Genomic DNA, 16,571 nt, shown 5'->3' with positions numbered 1-16,571 from the left:
GCCCCTGACGGGAGAGTGCGGAGCGGTGCTGAGCGCGGCTCCCGCCGGCACTGCCCGCCCCGCGCCTGGGGAGCGGTGCCGGTGCCGGTGCCCGGCAGGGGACGCGCGCGGGCCGGAACTACCGCTCCCGGCGTGCGGCGCGGCGCTGCGGCAGGTCCTGGGCTGCCCGGCCGCGCCTGCGGGGCCGCGGGGAGAGGTGAGGCGGGGCGGGGAGAAGCGGAGCGGGGCGCCGGGGCTGCTCGGGGAGTGCCACGGGCGCCTCCCGGCTCGACCGCCGCGCCGAGCCGCACCGCCCCGGTGCCACCGCCCCCGTCGGGGCGGGGAGGCGGGTCCCGCCGCGATGCGGCTGCCCGTGCGCCGCCGCTGTCGCCCGCCCGCCGCCGCCTCCTGAGCGCCGCCGCAGCCATGGAGCGGAGGGCGGAGGCGCCGCCGCCGCCGCCGCAGGGCCTCGACTTCACCGTGGAGAACGTGGAGAAGGTGAGCGAGCCCCGCCGGCTCACCCGCTGCCGTGGCGGGGCGGGGGCTCGGCGGCGGGATGCCGCCGGTGCTGCGGGGGATGCGGCTCGGGGAGCGGGGGGCACCTGCTCGGCGGTGCCGGGCCCGGCGACATCGGCGGGCGGCGTCCCCCGTGCCTGCCCGCTCTGCCGCTACCGGGGCATGGGACTGGAGCGGGAGCCGCCGGGGCAGCCGGGGGAGTGAAAGTGATGTGGCAGGAATGGGAGCAGAAGGGAGGGGTTGCGTGTGTCTCCCACGGGCGTCCTCTAGGTCGCCAGCTGCAGCGCTGGGCAGGGAAAGCCCACGGGTCTGGTCCTGGCTACTGAACCAGCTGCAGCAATGTGAAGCCCATTATCAGCGTCTCCATTAGCCAGGAAAGGAAGGGACTTCTGCCAGGTGCTGGGAATTATTAGGTATTACGGTTGGGGAAAGCCTTCAGAGGGCGGATGGCCCAGTGATGCTTTTCTAAACCAGGAATCCAGCCCCTTTGCTCCTGCTGGTGCTCAAGGTCCTCCAGAGCATCTGCAGGGCAATAGGAATGAGGCTGTGATTGCTGAAGTCTGGGATCCAGGGAACAGCCATGGCAAACCAAGGCCTGCTGGCATCACACTGCTGTTGGATGAGCCCTGAGCAGCTGATGTGTGACCTGGGGTTCATCACGGACACCGAGCAGGGCACCTCAGTAAGCACCCAGGAGGGCAGCTGAGCAAAAACCTTCCCTTGGCCACCTTGGAGGTAATGGGGGCAGGGCAGCAGAGGATGCATCCCTGAAGGGCAAACAGCAAGTGCATCACCCTTCCACTTACCCTGTAGCCAGACATCTGACAGACACCCAAAGCTTAGTCCTCAGACAGCTAGTGGGAATCCCAGTGTCCTCATTTTTCCTCTATAAGAATAGACCAAGATCCTTGCCAAAGCAATACTCATGGGCGTGCTGGTGGGCACACGGAATCATGGAATCGTTTCGGTTGGAAAGGACCTCTCAGATCGTTGTGTCCAATGGTTAGCGCAGCCTTGCCAAGCCCACCACTAAACTATTTCCCCAAGCTTTTCACACTCTCCCCAGGAGATTGCCAGGAGGTGTCAGGTCAAGAATGTCAGGTTTGTCACTGGGCGCTGGTTGCCTTTGTGGCTGCAGGTGAGACACAGCCCACCTTTTCCAGGGAGATGGAGGCAGAGCACAACCGGGGGGATTAACTGGTGTCTGGAAAATGCTACATTCATACAACCTTCTGCAGCTTAATCTGCATACATCCAGGGCTGCTGGATGATTTTGCCTCTGACTTCCTTTCTTTTCCTCAGACACAAACCGCTCCTTTGTTTGCACCAACAATGAGGCGCACACTTGCCCGGGAAGGGTGGGCAGTGCCAGGGTGGGGGGCACCCGGCACTGGCTGGGTGAGGTGTGGCTGTGCAGAGGCTGTGAGAGGCAGCTCATCCTTGCCAAGCTGCTCGGGATTTAGTCTCCTGATGTCTGGGAGGAGGCAAAGATGCCCTCTAGGATGCTTCATCTCCCCTCCCCCAGCCTGCCCAGCCTCTCCCGATTTCCGCAGGCTTTGCCATCTCAACAGTGTCCTCTGAAGGTGCAGCTGTGGACTGCAGTGGGGCTCTGAGCTGCTGGTGGGGAGCAGCAGCATGGTCCCTGAACAGGGGAGGAAGTGTGGGGTGGGATCAGAAAAAAACCCAGAGGTTCAGCAGCTCAGAGCCTTCCTGTGTCTGTCTTTTCCAGGAAGGGCTGTGGGATGTTTCTGGTACAAAGTGAAGGAAAAATGGGCTTTGGCGGGGGCAGGGTTGGTGGGAGGCAGGTGGGTAGAGCCACTTTGTCAGAGGTGATGCTGGCAGATAAGTGATGCTTCTGCTGGCCTTGGCTCTTCCACCTGCCAGGTTTTGTGCATGGCTCTATTAATAATACTGAATACTGACTAAAGTCGGGGTTTGACTCCACTCTGAGTCAGTTAGTGATAAGTGCTGGGGTTAGGAACAGTGTGTGGAGCTGGTTATCTCTTAAATCAGAGGGCTGAAGCCTTTCCAGGTCCCCCACAGTGGAAGTCATCGTGTGTGGCAGTTACAGCTGGGGCAGTCTGGTGAGACCATGCCTGTCACATTCTTCTGATGGAGAAGATTCTTGTCCCCGGAAAATTCTTTGGTATTCCTGCTGTAGTTATGCAGTGGGGTTTTGCAGGGCTCTGGGTGCCTGTGTAGCTGAGGAGGATCCTTGCTGTGTTCATGCATAACCAGTGCCAGAAAGAGACGGTTAGATCCCTTCAGCTGTGACCAGTGGTTTCAGGGAGGCAGGAGGGTGGAGATGCTGGAGGCAGGGCCAGGTGGCAGGTCTGAAAGCCTGTGGACAGGTGCCAGGTTCAGGTGCTGCACTTCAGGAACCAACTAAAAGTTGCTCCCTGTATTTTTTTGCTCTGTTTTTCCATAGGGAGCTGTCCCATGGCACAGGGAAGGAGCAGGGCTGCGCTGGGGCTGAGCTGTTTTGATACAGTTACTGTGTCAGTATCCCCCAGTCCTAGCTGAGGGCTACTTGTCTGCTTTTTCTTTTCTTCTGAGCCTGACCTAGATGCTACTCTGACTTCAGCACAGCTAAAGCAGGCTGGCGTGGCCACTTTGTGTGGACCTGCTGGGAGTCCGGCAGCTCTGGGCTGGTGCTGCTTCCCCTGCACCTGCTGCTGAATGGGGCTCTGCTGCTGTGTTTGGAGAGGTTGGAGGAAAGGGAAGGGTGGGAAGGCCAAGAGCTTCAGGCTGTGAGGATGCTCAACGTCTGATTGCCTAAATGGTGCAATCTGGTTTGTGACCTGCATGTGCTTTTGTGTGCCCAGGAGCTGTCCCTGGTGTGACTGACAGCCTTGTGCTGGGGTGATGATGAAGATGTATTGCAGATGTTCAGCCCCTGCTGCTGTGTCCATCTCAGAGGACAGGACTTGTGCCCTGCAATCTTGGCGTCCCTCAGGTCAGGGGTATCAGCACCTAATACTGCAGTATTGGACAGGAGAGGAATAAAGCGTGACCCTCCTCATGTGTTCTTAGTACAGTTGAATCTGCTTCAGCAGTATTGCCCTTTCTGAAATAAGAAAAAAGGCAGTGCCATTCCTCCATGAATTTCTCAATTTTTTTGTCTGCTCTCGCCCTCTTTTTTTGTCTGATTCCTTCCAGGTCTTTCCTCCCTTGTCCTGCCTCTGATCCTCTGGGGTGTTTGTGATATTCGCTGACGTCTTTTCCCTAGCACATTAGTGGTCTGGCATCTCTGGGCTTTCCAGATTGCCGTGTGCCTCTCTGGAGATGCCTGATGAATGCACAGAGTCTCTCCGGCAGGATGGGTAGGCGGGGTGTCATGGAGCTGACATCCGGAGCCTACCGCAATGGGAGAGGGATGGCTTTGATCACTGCTCCTCGGAGATGCTGAGCCTCGGGGATGTGGCAGCTGCTGGGGCTGCCTTCTACCCGGGAAGATGGGGAGGAGAAATCAAGTGCATCTGCTTTCTTCAGAAGGTTATTGCCTCTCTTCAGAAACCTGATCAAGAGAATTACAAATACTCGAGGGTGGGGGAATGGCATCCTCTGTCTGGCGGTGGATTGTCCTCTTACTCCTTAGAAGCAGCCCTTGTGTGTATGTGAGATGTGACAGCCACACTGGGCATGGTAAGCTGGGGGCCATAGGAGGGGAGATTGTTGCAAAATTGAGGGAAGCAGGGAGTCGCCTTGTTTCATGTTTAAGCAAACCTTCCTGCAGAAGCAGATTCCAGCCAGAGCCAGTCTTGGCTGAACACAACTCCTTCCTCTGGTGTGGTGTTGTCCAGTGCTTGCTGAGCTCTGCAAGAGCCATTGCTGGAGCCTCATCTCAGCTCTGATGTATTATGGAGGAGGAATGGATGGGTTTGGTGCCTGGGCTCCAGCAGAGATTCCTCTCTCAAATTGCTTGTGTACTCTATCATGGAACTGTTAGGTAGAAACAAGGGATAGTGGACAGGGGTGTTTGGCTCACCCCTGCAGCTCATCCTGGGCTCTGCATTCCCAGGGTTTCTGTCCGGTCCTGCTCACCCTTTGCTTGTTCAGGCCCCTGCCCACCCTCACTGGGAGCACATATGTGTCCCACAGCCCCTGTCCCTGCTGGGGACCACCCTGTGCTCTGCAGAGCGCTGATGGCAGTGAAGCAGTGGGAGGGATACCGAGCTTTATCTGGGCTGCAGCCTCTTCTGGACAGCTGAGGACTTGGTGTGGGCAAGCTGGGCTCAAACAGGAGCTTCTGAGTGGCAACATCTTTTATTAGGAGAGGGGAGAAAAGCCCTGTTCTTTGGGGCTGCAGGCAAAATGTGGATCCTTGAACAGGAGCAGCACGCCTGGCGGCACACACCCAGCTTTATTCTGCATCCATTTGCTATCCTCGGCAGGCTGCCGCCTTCCCGGGATGCTGGCTGCTCAGCCTGCCCCGCTGGGGCCGGGGGGGCCAGCTGCTGCAGGCAGGGGGAGGCAGGGATGATGTTCCCTTCGCTTGGCAGAGCCAGGGTAATGGCTGTGCTGTTGCAGGCCTGGAGCACTGGCGGTGCGAGTGCGTTCAAGTAGAAAGGACAGCGAGAGACTGCAGCGGGAGACATCCCGGGGGTCGTGCTGGAAGGAGGCTGATGGTTGCCGAGGGGCCATGGCCACCGCTGCCCTCGGCATGCTGTGGCTGTGGGCATGCTACAAGGAGCAGAGCAGGAATATATTTTGCAGTTTTCTGTTTCCCCAGCTGGGATGCAGAGCTCACTCAGAGCTGTACCTGCTGTCAGCTCTGTATGCTCAAGCAGAATGGCCCTCAGAGGGCAGCTGTCTCCCCATGGAGTCCCCGAGAACAGCAGGCAGCATGCTCCTGCTCTGGGATCAGAGCCATGTGTCTGAGGCTCCTCTTGTCACCCCGTAATGGCATGGACAGAACACCACTCTGCAGGGCACCCCATGTTAATGTATTTACGCAGTGCAGTGAGGGAGACAGCCTGCTGTCACTGGGCTCCCTGCAGAAGCTCTGAAGGGCGAGAGCTGGGGGATTCTGGGCTTGTAGCAGATCCTTTTCCCTTGTGATACCTGAGTGCAGCCTAAGATCAGGTGCCTCTGCTTGGCTGTAACTCTCCTTGGACTGCTCCCATTCCACCTCACAAAGGAACCAGAATGGGATCTCTGACCCGTGTCTTCTGGGCAAGCTGCCCTGCACCAGGGCAGCTTACTTGAGGGGTTGATGTTGCTCCAGTGACTAGAGCCTGACTGAGGCTTTGGTCACAGCTTTTTAGAGCAGGGAAGAGCCATCATGATAAGCTTGAATTATTTTCAGCCAAGCAGAGCTGATGTTGGAGAAGGCTCCTTCCCTGGCCAAAGGGCATAGCTGACAGCCGGGCTGTTTACCAGCTCTCACATTACAGGTCTAATTGCAGAGGAGGCAGGTCTGGTGTCAGCCACCCGTTCAAATTGGAATGCACAAAGCCTCCCTGTTAGATGTCACTACCCGATTTCATGCCTTCTGCTTCTCCCTCTTGGCACTAATGAGTTCCCCTTGTCATCTCCAGTGCTTCCTGGTGGGCCTCAGGGTGCTGGCCAGAGTGGCCATGTTAAAGTCCAACAGCAGCCAGTGCTGGTGCCTGATCTGGCATGAGGGCAGTGTCTCCTTGCTGAGGAGGAGCATACTGGGTGTTCATGTGCCCTTCTGCAGGGCACAGGGTCTTGCAGCCCCTGCCCAGCGCTCTCAGCAGAGGATGGTACTCAGCTGATGTGCATGGAAGTCCAGGGAGAGAGCCTAGTCTGCTCCCAGGGGTGTCTTCTGATGCTTTGAGCTGGGTTCGGATGGTCCCAGTATTTATGCCCAGCCTTGGAGGTCCTCTGGGAGGGTCCCATGTTGCGTAGAGTACTGGATGGGGTGTGCTGTTGGTAGCCCTGGGGCACGTACTGCCTTTCCTTTCCACCTGGTGTCCTGCATGCAGACAGGAACAGCCATGCTTTTTCCAGGAGCCACAACAACTGGTCCCTCCCAGGCAGGGTGCTTGCGAAAGGGAGCCGAGATAGTCAGCAGATGCTTTTTTCCAGAATATTCTTCTGACTTCCAACAGCTTGTAGCACGAGTCTTTGGCATTAACTTTGCTTCCATCCTCTGAATTTCTTTGTGTAATTGATAGACTTTTTCATCTTTCCACTCACCTTCTCTCCCTGAGGTGCTGAGCAGTGAAGAGTCCAGCATGTCCTTGAGGACCTTTGCTGGAAACCACCCCAGAGACTCCCTGCAGGAGGAGTGGGAGGAGCAGGGCTCTGAGCTGGTGTTGCTGAGCATGGATGCCTCTCCAGAGAGCTCACTGGTGACAGTGGGGACTGCACCCAGGGCAGAATATGAGGGATGCAGGCAAGATGCTGGGATGGTGGTGGTGGTGAGAAAGCTGTCCACATATCTGGAAAGCTGGCCCAGGGAGACCTGGGAAGAGGTCTCGCAACCCAATTGCACACTGTTCCTCTAATGCAGGGGTAGTGGCATCTCCCCAAGCATTCAGGGGAGCTGCTATGGAAATGCTCCCTCTTTGCCATTGTTAGGATGCAACAGCTTGGGTTTTTAGCATAGCCATTGCTGGTGTCTCTGCCGGGGCTGTGTGCAGGATGTGTGTGTGCTGGAGGTGTGTGCAGTATTGGTACCTGCTTGCACCTCTTGGTACCTGCTTGCTAGGCTCTTCCTGGTTGCTCACTCCTCTCCATTCAGTCAGATGATCACGTGAAAGCACCAGAGGCTGCTGGCTTGAAGCAGACCCTGTTGGCAGGATCAGGCCTTAGCCAGCAGCACTGGCAGCCCCAGCCAGGTGGAGGATGAGCCATCAGCTGCTTCCCAGCAGGCAGACTGTGTTTGCCAACCCCTGCTCTGGTGTCCTGCCATGGTCCCAGTCACCTGCAGTCACCTGCTTTTCCACAGTTTTCCTCCTGTGGGACTGGCCTGCAGCAGCTCTGTGGCCAGCACAGGTGAGCAGCTGGGGAGCTTGTGGGTCAGCAACCCAACACTGTGGGGCAGGTCCATCCTGCACACATGGTGAGGTCTGTGTTTTTCAAACCTCGTGCTGGTTTAGAGGTTAGGGCTCCTGTGTACACATGGTGCCTTGTAATATACAATGCATAGGGATGTTTTTTTCTCCCTGGAATTTTCTAAGTGGTAGCACTATTCAAAATAGAAGGTATAAATTCATTAGAAAGTGCGTGGAGGTGTAAAAATAGAGTCTGGGAAGAGGTGGGGAAGGATCCTGGGCTAGGGAGCAGACAGAGGGCACCACCCTTTGCACCTTGTGACAGTGCCCAGCAAGCAGGGAAGGGAAAGAGTGGGCTGTCACCATTCTGGGAATCTCCAGTGAGATTTATTTGGGAAGCAAAATAAGCAGCAAGCTCTGATGGGAGCAAGTAAGAGACTGAGCCAGTAATGGTTGGGAGCTCCAGCTTCAGCCCTGCTGCAGGATGACTCAGTTCTTAGCACAAGAGCAGGGGTAGGAGCCAGGTTCCTACCCCCAGGAGTGGCTGAGCTTTTAGCACATCTGCAGCTGCTGCTCTATAGTGAAGTAAATTGTTGCTTTGCTTGGAGGGGATGACAGCACTTACCTCTGCCTCAGCAGCTGAGTGATGCTTCCTGCATCCCAGTCCAAGATAACTGGAAGCAGAGTAGGGTTTGGCTAGCTGCTGAGAGCTCATGGGCTCCCCTTGGCTGCTCTGTCAGGACAGATTTCTCTCTCTCTATGTCCTGCTTATCTAGGGTTAACCTTTTCTGTGTCAGGATACATCTTTTAGTGGGTCAGACGCTGTCCCTCTGCAGCCCATGTTGGCTGATTCCATCTCCTGCAATGTACTTCATAACCTCTTTCTTGCAAAGAGGTTATCCTCATTTTCCCCTGTTACAAAGTCTTGAACAGCAGTGTTTCAAATTATGGCCCAGGCTATGCCGACTCTGTAAAGTTCCTGCCATACTGTCCTGCTCTTTGGTCTCGCACTGGGAAGCAGCAGGAGGGAGGTACAAGTGCTTGCTTGGGAAGGTTGTTTCTGCACCCCAAGCTGCCAGCTCTGCATGCTTAAAAATAGGGTTTAAATCCTCTCCTGGGTACAAGAAGCACATGAATTTCATAGAGCTTTTTTGAGGGGGAGGGGTAGGTTATTTGAGACCTGGAGCCAGGGTGGGGACACAAAAAAACTCTCTGCACTTGCTGGAATCATCCTTTGATTTGCTGGTGGGGTATGATGGGTGCCTGATTGCCCAACAGATGCCATGGATTTTCCTTGCTCCTGGCATGTGCAGTTGGCAGTTTGAAATGAAACATGCTGTACCAGGCAGAAATCCTCACCGCTGGAAGATGGAGTTCAGGCAAGGGGTAGTTACTCTTCTCCTAGTTGTGTGATGACATCACTGGTTACTGGCTGTACCCCCTCAGGATAAGTAGCTAATTAAGGCTGGGCTTCATATCTGTATAATATTCCTCTGCAAATAAAGCCTTGTAGCCTGTGTGAAGCTGTTCATGTGGATCTGAGCTATGCAAAGCAGTAACTAGATCTCACAAAGCTGCAGGAGCAGGTAAGTGATGTTTCCATTCTCCACATGGAGAATTTGGAGCCTTGAACAGCCCTGAACTGTCACAGGAGATGGTGGCAGAGGCAGGGTTGGATGGCAGCTCTCTTGGCTCAGCTGTAACTGGGTGAGTTTGGGAATATTTTGAAGGGGCTTAATGGAGAGATTAATCCCTGAATATAGTGACTGTGGATTTTCAGGACTGCATAACCTGACAGACAAAGATCTGCAGTGGCTCTTGCATTGCATGGGCTCACAGATGTAAGCTTTGGATCACAGTGCCTTTTAGAGAGCAGGTGTGGGTGGAAGGCAGGAATGCTGGTCAGCCATGTGCCTTACAGCCCTCATGTGGCAGAAGGGTCCTGTGCCCACCCCAGTGATGGCACATCAGCAGGGAAGCAGGCACATTCAGCATGAGTGAAGATGAAGATGGGAAATGACTAAGGAAAAGAAATTTCTAGAGTGAAGCATTAGAGGAGGGGAAGGATGCTTTGCAGGTCCTCTCCTGCTGCCAGATCATTCTCACTTCACCAAGAATGGGAAGAGGGAGGCCAGCTAACACAAGCTGCCCTGGGGAGGGGGGCTGGCTGTGCAGAGCAGCCTGGGCACTGGCTGGGGGGTTCTGTCCCAGTGAGCTTTCCTGTTAAGCCTGTCCCAGGCAGGACAGGCTGCAGTGGTGCTCCTCAGCTGCTCTAGGGTGCTTCCCTCTCTCTTCCAGGCTCTCCATCAGCTGTATTATGACCCAAACATCGAGAACAAGAACTTGGCTCAGAAATGGCTGATGCAAGCACAGGTGTCCCCCCAGGCATGGCACTTCAGCTGGCTGCTTCTCCACATGGACAAGGTGCCTGAGATCCAGTACTTTGGTGCCAGCGCTCTCCACATTAAAATCTCCCGTTACTGGAATGACATCCCAGCTGACCAGTACGAGAGCCTCAAGACGCAGCTCTTCACCCACATCACGCGCTTCGCCAGCGGCTCCAAGATCGTGCTGACCCGGCTGTGCGTGGCGCTGGCCTCCCTGGCGCTCAGCATGATGCCAGAGGCCTGGCCCTGCGCTGTGGCAGACATGGTGCGCATGTTCCAGGCGGAGGACTCCAACGTGGACGGGCGGGCGCGGTGCCTGGCGCTGCTGGAGCTGCTGACGGTGCTGCCCGAGGAGTTTCAGACCAGCCGCCTTCCGCAGTACCGCAAGGGCCAGGTGCGCAGCGTCCTGGCGCAGGAGTGCGGCTCTGTCTTCCCTTTGCTGGAGCAGCTGCTGCAGCAGCAGGACTCCCCAGGTTTCATCAAGCAGAAGGTGTTGAAGTGCTTCTCCAGCTGGGTTCAGCTGGAGATCCCGCTGATGGACTGCGAGAACCTCATTCAGGCAGCTTTCACCTCTCTGCAGGACCCAGAGCTCTTCGACACAGCAGTGGAGGCTGTGGTCAATGCCATTTCCCAGCCCGATGCCCAGAGGTAAGGGCAGCCTCTCCTGTGTGCTGTAGGCTGATGCTCCTGGACATCAGTGGGGAAACAGGGTGGGAAGGAAAAAATCTCAGGCTTTTTTGTAGCTATCGTTGGCCTTGAAGGTAATGATGACAGGGTTTGGAAGCGGGCTAATGTCAAAAGCAGTTGAAGGCTGTTGGTTTCTCATGGTTGGTCCTAGAAGGCTTTGCACTACGGTTGACTTGTAGGGACCATGTAGTCTTGGGCAGCTACAGCCCATGTCCACCCTGGCCTCTCAAGCAGATGAAGATGCGTGCTTCTGGCTCCTGTGTCAGATCCTGCAGCGGCCAAAGAGAGAGCAGCTGCCCAGCTCCTGCCAGCAGGAGTTCAGAGACCTTCCTCTGCCTTGTGCTGCTGGTCTAGCCAAGGAGCTGATTCAATGCAGAGATAATAAAACCAGATCTGTCATTTTTTTCCCTCCTCCTGGCTCCAACAGCTTGTGCCAGCCAAGAACTCATCCTTTGTCTGTGGCCATGGCTGTGCCTGGAGCTGCTGAGCTGGGAGCTGGGGCTGGGGCAGGTGCTGCTGGGACTGTGCTGTGGGGCTCTGAGCTTGTCTGCTTGGCTGCATTGCTTGAGCTGCTGTCAGCTCTCGGGACCAATGCCTGCAGAAGGGACAGTACATCTCCGGTTCCTGTGGCCACATCCCTTCCTGGCTGCTTAGCAACCTTCCGAAGAGGAGGTTTCCTTGAAGGCTGGGCTGAGCTGCTGCCACTGTGCATCCCTGTGCATCACTGCACATCGCGCAGGCTCCGACCCTCTGCAGCGGTGGGAATAATGCTGCCACTGCAGTTGTGAATCCTGGTCCTCCCCTTGGTTAAGGGCAGGGGTAGCTTGCACATTCCCCAGGCCTAGGGCAGCCTGGGGCTGTCCTTTTCAATGACAAAAAGTTGCATCTGTGGACTGCAAGTCCTGGTGCACAAAGGGACCCATCAGGATTTTAATGTGTTGCTGGACTGGGGGACAGATTGCCTCATTTGCTAGCATTTAGAAGGTGACAACAAGCTGTTTTTTCCTGTGCTTGGCAAAGGCTGTGGACCAGCCCAAGCCCCTGGTGCAGAAAGTGAGATGGTGTGAGAAGGTCACCTGCAGTTCTGAAATGCTGGACTCTGTCTTCCTGCTTTCCATTGCTCTTAAGTCTCAGAAGTCCCTTGGCTGTAATTCCATACCTGTGTGCAGGAGCCTGGCCTTGCAGTGCTGCTCTTTGGTTGTATTAAAAGGCTGAGTTTTCTGTTGAGTTTTCAAAGTGAATTGTGATGAGAAGTGTGACTGACAGCGGGGTTTCCTCCCTGCTTCTGTGCCGACCCTGCCGTGCAGTTTTTGGCCCCATTCAGACGTGCCATGCTGGCTGCTCCCTTACGGAATTTTCAGTACTTGCTCTGCATCCTTTTTCTGGTAGGCATCATCAGCTGTGCAGAGCACCCTCCTGTCCGTAGGCATACAGGCAGCGGCCAGGACAGGGCAGGCAGCTGGCCTGAAAAGCTACCCAGTGTGTGAGCCTGGTGCAGCCCCTGCCCCGGGGTGTGGGGACAGCGGTGGCATTGTCACAGGGATGCCCTGCCAGGCGGCGTGTGGTGTCGGCAGCTTCCCAGCCCTGGTGGGCGCTCTCCTCCCCTTTGTTTCTTGTGTCCACTATCCTGTGTTCTTCCTCCTGCTTCCCCTGGTGCCAGCTGTCCTGCTCCTCTGGCTTTGTTGCTCAGCCAAAGTGGATCCAGCTCTTTCTCAGAGCCCCCAGGGAGTCTCCTGACCTTTCTGTCTCTTATCTCAGTAGTCTGGGAGATCCCTGCTGCTTTTCAGCTGCTCTCTTCCTCCATGGTCTCCTGTCTTTGTTTCCGCAGGGCTCTTGGCTGCAGGCTCTGAGTATTCTTGGCACTGGGCTGCTGGCATGGTCCTCTCCAGAGCTTATTAGGGCATTGCTCCATGAGAGGGTTAGTCCTGGGGCATTGTTCCATGAGAGGGTTAGTCTTGGAGCTCACCACTTTGCCATGGGTTCTCTGAGTGCTTTGGACCCTGTGTCTTTACCCCCTTGCTCCCTCCCAGCTGTCTTTACTGACGTTGCTGCAGAGGTGATCATGCAGGTGTGCTTCTGCCACCAGCAGAAGGCTCAGTGGTTCACAAACTTGCCTTCTGACACTGAGGGTTAAATAGCCTACGGGTCGTCTTCCCAGGACAGCATCACCTTGCAAGGCAGCTCTCCTGCTACAGCACCTGTGTCCAGGTGGAGAAGGGTGGGTGTGACTTCATGGGTAAGGACCACGTGGCCCTGGTGCTGCCTCACTCTTGGGTAAGCCACTTGTGCCAGCAGCTCCCATTTCCCTGCTTTCAAGGAGCAGCAGGAGGTTTCCTGCCTCTGAGGTGTTACTAGAGATGATGCACCAGAGATGTGTAGGTGCAAAGTGTTTGATCTCTGTACCTGCCAGGTGGATGGGAGCCCTGTGCATACCCAGAGAAGGGGGTATGCCGGGTGTTGCTGGAGTCTGGATGCTGCTCCTCTGTTAGGATAGAAGAAACCTTGGAGGCTGGGCCAGGAGCTGGCACTGGAACATCTCTGACCACACCTCTCTTTTCTAAGGTGGTGGGAAGCTCCTGAGTTGTAGGAGGGGAGGAGTGGAGATACTATTGCATCTCATTTGAAGAGGAGAGGCTTGGGCTGTATTTTCCATCTCGTTTGAGGATTATCCCCTCAGCTAAGTGGGTCAGAGAGCTTGGCAGCATGTGCTGCAGGGGGAGAGCTGGCATGTGGCCCTTGGCCATGGTCCTGTAGGGCAGTGGGTAGTGTCAAGAGTGGGGTAGAGACCTCCATGTGGTGTATGCCCATGGTGGAAGTTATGGAGCATGGATGCTGGACACTGAGTCTCCTCTCTGAAAGCAGCAGCGTGTTGCTGCAGTGGTGGAGCTGGCAGGATTGCAGGTGTCAGTATGGGATTGCCTGGTGTACAGCCCATCTCTTTCTGGTCTTGGCACTGGGTGCTGAATTTTTGAAGAGGAATTTCACTTGGACAGTTTTCCATGATCTTCATTAGAAAGAGGTTTTTAATAAGATTGTGATATTATCTCATCAAGATGTGGTTCAGATTTTGGATCAGGAAGGATGAGATTGTCCTATATCTCCCCTCTACAGGTTGTCCCCCACACTGGTGTGGTTTGGGGAGGATTGTGGGTGGGAAGAGCATAAGGGGGTGCTGGTCCCACAGAGGGAGCTGTAAATGCTGCAGTTCACTGGGCTTTGAGAAGGGACTGGACAAACTCATGAAAGCAAAATTTGCTCAGATCCTAAATACCAGGATAGTAAACCTTGCTCAGGAAGGCAAAGACAAGTCACTTCAGGGAACTCCATGGGCAAGAGTCACCATGTAGCTGCCATGTTCTTGTACTCTTTCACAGGCATTCACAGTTTTTTGCTGCTGGAAACAAGCTGTTCAGCTGGGCATACAGGAGTTTACCTGAACTGGTATAGTTCTGTGTTCTTCTGCCTGACAGTGGTGCTGGGGGTGGAAAGTGGTAGCTGGCAGCAGGGCCAGCAAGTGCAGTGTCTGCCTCCTGGGGCAAGCTCTGCACCTGGTCAGGAATATGGCATCAGATAGTCCCTTGGGCTGGAAAGCATCACGGACCAGGTGGAGTGACCTGGGGCTCCATGCTCCTGGATATGGAAGAGAGCAGCTCAGTTCTGGCTGACTTGCCCATGGGTCTTGGGTGACTGGTTAAAACAACTCACCTAGAGCAAGCATTTCCCTCCTGGCTTGCATCCAAGATGCCCTTATGTCTACAGAACAGTTAGCAGAGCAACGTGGTGCTCAGGAGACATGGTTCACCCAGCATTTTCTGGAAGTCTTCAGTAACATGGGATTGCAGCATGGAAGCAAATCTAGGTGGTTATCTCTGTTGGCTGTGCAGGGATTTCAGAGGATCAGTTCAGGTCCAGGCTATTTCAAGGTAACCAGCAGGAGGATCCTCATCTGAAAAGATCATAAGGCATGAAACCATGCAAACATCCCTAGGGTAATATGAGCCCAGTGCTGTGGAGGAAAGATGGCTTTGCCTTACACTGAAGCAGTGGAAAGTTCCCTGTGCCTTTTTGTCCGGGCATTGCCCTGGCTCCCTTGGGCCTACCCTGCATGCACCATTGGTTCCCGTGCTGCCACATACATCACTCACAGGGCATCAGAGGCTTGAAAATGGTTTATTCAAAAATACCTGTCCCCTTTGCTGTGTGATTTTCTCTGGGGAAGAGGGCAAGGGGAGGGTGAGCCCCAGCAGCACAGAGGGAATGCTGGGATCACCACTGGAATTGTAGACACCTTGTTTCCCCTGTTTTCTCTTGCTGACCCAGAGAGAAAGCTGCCATCACCAGTGGCATCACTGCCATCACTGGTGGCACCAATGGCTTTGTTCTCTCCTAAATCATCCATAGCAAAAGCCACCGTGCCACTCTGGGGTGGATGTGTGGCTGTCCCGGTGTCAGCACTCACATCTCTTCCCCAGGGTGGGCACAGGAGGGCTGGCATCATGTATGCCTCCCACTCCAAGCATCCTTAGCCCCACACCTGCATGTAGGGGGCAGGCAGAGAGCGCAGGCTGCGGCTGCAGATAACACGCCTGGGCGGGCAGGGAAATGGCAGGGAAAAGGCAGGCTGCTCATCAGCCTCCAGTACGGCCTCTCTCCGGGGGCCCTGGGCTGCCTTTCACCTTGGCTGCCTCCTTCTCGTTGCCTTGGTTACCATCCCTTACAGGCAGCAGAGGGGAGGCTGATGTGCGGGGTGGGATGTGGGAGAGCTGTGCTGCACTGGGCTGCAGCAGCCCAGGAAGGTGGGGGCCAAGGGATGTTCCAGGGGCCAGCATTCTCCCTGGGTGGGAGTCCCCAGCGGTGGCTGCCCAATTCATCCCAGACACAGCACACAGTCTGGATGTGCCCAGGCTGGAGAGTCGTGTGGTTTCCCACTGGCAGCTTTGACTGCCTCCCTGCAGAGCTGCAGGCTGCGAGCATGGTGGGAAGAGCCCACAGGTCTGCCCTCACCGCTGTTCTCCTGCTCCACATCGATGCTGCTGTGTGCAGGCACAGCTCACTCAGAGCTGGTTATGGCAGTGGCAAGTTGGGGGTGCTGGCAGCCCTGCTGGCAGGTGTGGGTGGGCAGAGGCAGGGCCCACACTGCCATGCAGTGGGGGGTTTGCACAGAGCTGATGGCCACTGGCTCAGCACTTGGCTTGCAGAGGCTCTGCTGCAGCAGTGCTCAGGGCTTCAGCTTTTGTCCCAATGCTTCAGGCTGCAAGGAGAGTTTGTGTAAGCAGTAAAGGCTCCTGCATGCATCGTGTTGCACAAAGCAGCCTTCAAGTAGGGAATGCTGGGCAGGAGCCCTGGGAGAACATCAGGAGGGATGGATGGCATGGCAGCCCATGCCAGGGAGGTGATGCCTGGCACTGATTCAGGCTGTGCCTGCAGGTATGTGAACACCCTCCTCAAGCTCATCCCGCCCGTGCTGGGGCTCCAAGAGCAGCTGCGCCAGGCAGTCCAGAGCGGGGACATGGAGACGTCACATGGAATCTGCCGCATCGCTGTGGCCTTGGGGGAGAACCATTCCCGGTGAGTGCTGGGGATGGTCCCCAGGAGAGGGAGTGAGCTTGGAGCAGCCTGCTGTTCCCCACGGGCTGCTTTGTCCAGGGCCTGTCCTGTACCCAGTGACATGCGTCAGGGCAGAGGAGCTGGGCTTGCAGGAGAGGTGCCACTCTGACCGTGCTCTCTGCTTCCCAGGGCCCTCCTGGACCAGGTGGAGCACTGGCAGAGTTTCCTGGCCCTGGTTAACATGATCATGTTCTGCACTGGCATCCCCGGACACTACCCTGTCAATGAAACCACCAGCTCCTTGACGCTCACCTTCTGGTACACACTGCAGGTCAGTGGCCATTGTGGACAGCCTGCCTGGGCCCTGCCCTCCAGGCAGGGCCAGAGGTACCAGTGACTGGGGACTGGGGTCTGGCCTGGCTTTATCAGTCCCAGGGATTTCCGATGTTCCCATTCCTTGCCCTGCACTTGCAGCTGTGGCAGGGCACAT

General features: G+C 55.9%; 1 protein-coding gene across 3 annotated transcripts in view; it reads left to right on the top strand.

Annotated features, from left to right (window-relative positions):
- The first annotated feature begins 185 nt into the window (after window positions 1-185).
- Window positions 186-16,571, top strand: part of IPO13 (importin 13) — a 31,532-nt gene continuing 15,146 nt past the window's right edge. Inside the window, exons 1-4 of one of the 3 annotated variants that reach the window (XM_085067781.1) lie at window positions 186-477; window positions 9,759-10,495; window positions 15,962-16,102; window positions 16,271-16,412. In XM_085067781.1, the coding sequence (XP_084923907.1) occupies window positions 406-477; window positions 9,759-10,495; window positions 15,962-16,102; window positions 16,271-16,412 (1,092 nt within the window). In that variant the 5' untranslated portion in view covers window positions 186-405. Of the gene's footprint in view, window positions 478-4,011; window positions 4,141-9,758; window positions 10,496-15,961; window positions 16,103-16,270; window positions 16,413-16,571 lie in introns of those variants that run through there. The other 2 variants (XM_085067782.1, XM_085067783.1) reach the window with 2 other exon arrangements.

This window comes from Lichenostomus cassidix, chromosome 8 (assembly GCF_008360975.1).
Source record: "Lichenostomus cassidix isolate B80296 chromosome 8, HeHo_3.0, whole genome shotgun sequence".
Classification (NCBI taxonomy): domain Eukaryota; kingdom Metazoa; phylum Chordata; class Aves; order Passeriformes; family Meliphagidae; genus Lichenostomus; species Lichenostomus cassidix.
The sequence above is the reverse complement of the archived record's forward strand: the minus strand, read 5'-3'. Positions and strand labels throughout refer to the sequence as shown.